Source organism: Pterocles gutturalis, unplaced genomic scaffold (assembly GCF_000699245.1).
Source record: "Pterocles gutturalis isolate BGI_N339 unplaced genomic scaffold, ASM69924v1 scaffold46562, whole genome shotgun sequence".
NCBI classification, from domain to species: domain Eukaryota; kingdom Metazoa; phylum Chordata; class Aves; order Pterocliformes; family Pteroclidae; genus Pterocles; species Pterocles gutturalis.
The window spans coordinates 1-5,122 of NW_010117188.1; the positions used below are offsets into that span (position 1 = coordinate 1).

Consider the following 5,122-nt stretch of genomic DNA (forward strand, 5'->3'; position numbering starts at 1 on the left):
TTATATTAATAAATAAATTAATTAAATTCACAACTCTTTCTGCTGGCTTTATCCTCCAAGTCCCAAAGCCTGCCTTACCCCCTTGCCTTGCAAACCAAACAGAACAAGCCCTGTCAGTCTGCCCAGGTTAACTTGGACATGGTGCTCAAATAGTGGGAGATGCCAGTACCTGCTGCCTTTTTTTTTAATCTACCAGAAGGTGCTTTTGCAGTCTCAAAAGTACATGATGTAGCCATTGATTTTAGTCGACCCTAACACCTTCACCACTGTCTTGCATATCTTTTCAGCATAACTGTGTCATCACTAGCAGCCAGGGTTGTGTCTGCCCTGGGTGGTGGGAATGCAGTGCAGAGATCTCCAGACAAGAGCCAGGTGAGCTGCTGTCACAGCAGGCAGCAGCCAATGCCAGCCTAGGCAGAAACCCCGGCTCCCAGAGGGGATACTGAACAGGCATCCAGCTTGTGGCCTGGGAGGTGACACAGGGAGCAGTCACTTAGAAATGTCACTGCTAGGCCCTGCTGCAATGTTAAGTGTGTTAAATCAGCACCTGATTAATGAACAAGGCAATTCCCTTCCAGGTGATTATTCACACTGGCTGACAGATCAGGTAACTGCTTCTGCAGTAGTTACACTTACTTAATATATTTACACCATCAGGTAAGCCTTACCTTTACTCCAGATACCTTAGGTTCACTTATGGTTTAAATCCAGAGCTCTCTGAAGGAGGCATGGATCAGGCAGAGCCCATTACTGCCAAAACACTGAGCTCAGGCTTTTCTAAGCCCACATGGAGTCTCTGAGCACAAACTACAAGTGGAATTTAAAAAATCCCTGATATTCTAACCCCTCCTTCTGATCATTTCAAATGCCACTGGCACCTTTTCCAACAGTTAGGATTTTATTGTTTTATTACTTAAACTGAGTAATTGTGTTTTGTGGGTCTAAATTCCTCCAACAGTGCAGTATTTATCTTCATTCTCTGTCCTAAACTGTTAAAAATGTGACTGGATGTTGATGAGTGTCATGCTAGGGCATGTAAATTGTGTGCCAGTGGAGGGATTTTTGATCACTATCTCTGCTGCAGCCTTTTTTTTTTTCAGTTTATAGAGTCTGAATTTCTTCCAGATAAAAGGTTCTGCTCAAACAGAGTAGCCAGAACTTCACTCGCTGAAGCCTTCTGTGCCTCTGTCATCCTCAAAAAAAGACTAACTATAGTTAGTTTTAACACAGGAACTTCAGCATTGGCCAGACTTGCAAAAGAACAAGTTAAAGAGTAGGTAAGATAGATTCATTTTGGCAGAACTTGATGCTATTCCCCACAGAATAGTTAAGGCAGCCAAAGCAATCTCAAAAGTACTAGCAATTCATCTTTGAGAAATGTGGAGGATGGGTGATGTCTCAAAGGATTAGAGGAGGGTAATCGAAATACCTGTTTTTAAAAGCAGATACAGGAGAGCCAAGGGAATTACACACAAGTGAGCTGAGCTTCAGTAACCTGAAAGACTTGATAAAATAAATTATTAAACAGTTTATAAACACTTAGAGGATAATAAGCTGATAAGAAAAAGCCAACATGGATTTGTCAAGATGAAATCATGCCAAACCAATTTAATTTTCCTCCTTGGAAGTTCAATCAGCTTAGTAGATAATGCAAGACGTCAGTCAGGCCTTTGATTCAGCCCAGTTCAGAATCATCAGTGTCAGCCTAGGGAAGGACAGTCTAGACCCATGAAGTCCTTGTGGCGAATGAGCTACCTGCTGAAAGACTGTCCCAAGGAATAGGTATTAACAGCACACTGTATTAATAGCAAGAGGTATTAACAGCAAAGAGTGCTTCAAGTGGGGAGCTGCAGGGATTTGCCCAGGATATGTGTCCATCCAATTAATTATGCAATCCTGATTAACAGCTTAGAAACAGTATTCCCAAACTGTACTGCAGCTATACTTCTGAATGATAGGCAACGGCGGCCACTCTCAGCAGCAAGTGAATACCTGAGCCACAACATGGGCATCTCCTCGTAGGAGTTGCCGCTACCGAGGGCTTGCTTACCCTGTGGCTGACGTCAGTGCCCTCACACAGGCAATTTCCAAACCATCCCTGGATTCACTGCCTAAGTGCATCCACACGGGAGGTTCCTGGAGATCATCAGGTTAGCAGGACTTGGGCAAACTAGCAGCGACCTTCCAAAAAGGTGAACAGAGGCTTCCAACCAGAGTGGCCCTTAAGTATGTACAGATCATAGTGCTTTGCTGTCGGTGGAAACTGTGGGTTTAACTCCCCTGAGCCAAGGGGGAAAAAGCCAAGGTCAGCTCTCTTTCCTCAACTTAGTTGGGAAAAGGTGAGCTCAACCTCAGGTCATGTTTTTGTGTAAAAAAGGCCCGGGCTTCCACTTATTATGTGGTGAGCATGCCCGTGCAATCCCTTGCTGCTGGGATATGACCATGCCCAGGTGGGCACACACACAGCAGGTGACACAGCTCATCATTTGCAGAAGCAGAAGTCTGGAAGCCTTTGGGTCTGCATATAGCTGTGGATTTGCATCTTTAGATGCTCAGTGTTCTAAAAACAGGGTCTTTCTTTCATACAAAAATTCCTCTTGTTTAGTTAATCTTTTTTTGTTTCTGGGTTGGAGAGGGTCTTCAGGAGAACAGGAAGAAGTGGGTTTCGATAATCCATTTTAATCTTCATAAATCATTAGCAGTCAATGTGCAATATATGGGATTGGGCATCAGTAGTCAGAGCCCATCTTCTCCAAGGCTGACTCAAATTTCTGCCAGTAGAGATTGCTTTTCTTTTCTTTTAACCATCAAATGACTGTTTTCTGGTATGCATATCATTGGTCACATACCAGTTTGCAGTGCCCACAACACAGCAGAGATTACAAAGGTCTGCTGATCTTCCCTACTGCCCCTTGATGTGTTCTTTCAAATATCACTGCAGTGGGTTGGGGAACAACTATTGTGCAAAATGTGTCTTTTCTGTGGAGGGAAGACGTGAGCCTCTGAGGGTCTCCATCCAGCATGCTAATCAAGCAATAACACGCTTGGAGGAAGACCAAGGTCCTGCTGTAGAAAGGCTGCATGTGGGGTACCACCATTAACCCTCATCGGGTTCTTTTCTTGCAGGTGCCTTTCTCTAACTGCAGCAGGGACTGCCTCCCAGGCACAAGGAAGGGCATTATTGAGGGAGAGCCCACCTGCTGCTTCGAGTGTGTGGACTGCCCTGACGGGGAGTACAGTGATGAAACAGGTAATACCCACAGAGCTGCTTTGGGGTTTGCAGAGGACCACGCGAGCCCTCTGGCAGGCAGTTGTGCTGAAATTGCATCCTTGCAGCGCTGAGTTGGAGGCTGCTTTGCCAGGGGGCTTCGCAGAAAGTCTGGAGGGACTTCTGAAAAGCTTATGGGATTTGAGTACTGTGGTCCTCAGGTCCTGTCTTCTGCTAAGGCTGCTTGTCCCTTCTGCTCTGATTTAGGAAAATTAAGGCAGAGAACTTGAAACTTGAAAAAGGACTGGCATATAGGAAGCCTCTCATAGGCAGCCACAAGCAAACTCCATTGCACTGTAGCAATAGCTTTTGTTCCTCCAAAAGCCTAGAGGAAGGAGACACTCCCTACCCTAATACTACATTCTGTAGTTCTCTCTCTGCTTTTCTTCATGTTGTCAGGGTTTTATTTCATGCTTTACAAAGAAATAAAGAAGTCCATTCCATCCCTGACTTCACAAACAGAAAGGGATATTTCCCTTTATGGGGTCACCAACCACAGCTTCTGTTGAGCACTGGCACTGCAAGAGACCAGAATCTCTGAGTCCTATCAAGCACCCACTGACATTGTTTTGTTGGTTTCAGTGGGAGCTTGGATCGAGCAACTCAGGTTCTGCAGTAGAGGGAAAAAGTAACCTCAGTTTTAGAGTTGGTTGAAAAAATCTGAATTTCCAACACCATTAGTGCTCCCTCAGTGTTGGGCATCCCTAGGGTAATGAAGGCAAGTAAATCCTTTCAGAACAGCAGTCCCCTCCACACTGCAGAGTGCTCAGGATGTCCTGACACCCTCTCCAGCAGCACTAGTCCCAGCACACGCTGCAGACCTTGCCTGAGATTAAAACTTCAGTAAGCTGCATGGGAGACCGAACAATTGTTTTCCTTTGGGATAATCTAATTTGCATTCCATCAGACAGGAATGATAATTTTTAGCATGAACATATAGTAATACACGATGCTTGGGAGTAGCATTTTCAAATAGAAGTGATTCTGGTCATGTGTAATAGGGGTCTTTCAGTGTTTTTCACAGGATCTTGTGAGCTGGCACTGGTGTGCTGGTGAAATTTGTGGGGCTAAGGGGCTGACTGCCTTCTGACTCCACACTTTCCTGCTGCTATTTCAGCTGACAGTAATGCTCTTTATTTCCTGTGCTCACCAGTTTTATAGGCGTAGAGAGCAGTTTTACAACCAGTCTCATCCGGCTGAGACAGTAATACTACCAAAGGAGACAATCTGTTGTGTCCTCTCCCAGCTGTTTGCTCTCACCCTTTGTCTAGGAGCAGTGCTAGTACTCGTGTGACCATAGATCCTGATTTGGATCAGGTCTCTGGTCATCCTAAAAACAAACTCCTGGCAGGTTGAGTTTCCAGCTATAATGAGAAGCTGCAGGACCTCTAGTGCTAACACAAAGGAGGGGGAAGGAATGAGCAGCCTTCAGGGAGGAGGGAAATCTGGTTTACTCCTTTCAGTAGCAGCATGGTCTCTAAGTCAGCTCAAGACGACAGTGAAAGCACATCTTTAGGATGCAGTGCTAAATAGCTGCCCCTGTCTCTGGTGGAGGCGGTTGAATTCCCTTGTATGTGAAGTTAGCTCTGCCTTACCTGCAGTTTGCAATAGGACTCCAGGTAAAAGGCACAAGAAAAAGAAATAAAAATTATTGGCTGAATAGATGTAATGAAGTGATATGGTGATGGGAGCTTCTGACTGGGCTTTTGCATTGAGTGCAAGTTTTTCACATGAACAGCTTAGGGGGAGGCAACCAGTCATTAGGAAAGCAGTGTCATCAGGTCATGGATGCTCCCTCCAACATGAGAGAGCTTGAAATCCTCTGCCCTCATTAGCTGGGCATTCCTCGCTTTC

The 5,122-nt window shown here is 45.2% G+C and overlaps 1 protein-coding gene across 1 annotated transcript in view; it reads left to right on the forward strand.

Moving 5' to 3' along the window:
* Window positions 1-3,126: 3,126 nt before the first annotated feature.
* The window catches only part of LOC104463399 (extracellular calcium-sensing receptor-like), a gene marked incomplete at its 5' end in the record, with an annotated part of 4,468 nt that continues 2,472 nt past the window's right edge, over window positions 3,127-5,122 (forward strand). The window contains 1 exon segment of the mRNA XM_010075710.1: window positions 3,127-3,250. Within this exon segment, the coding sequence (XP_010074012.1) occupies window positions 3,127-3,250 (124 nt within the window).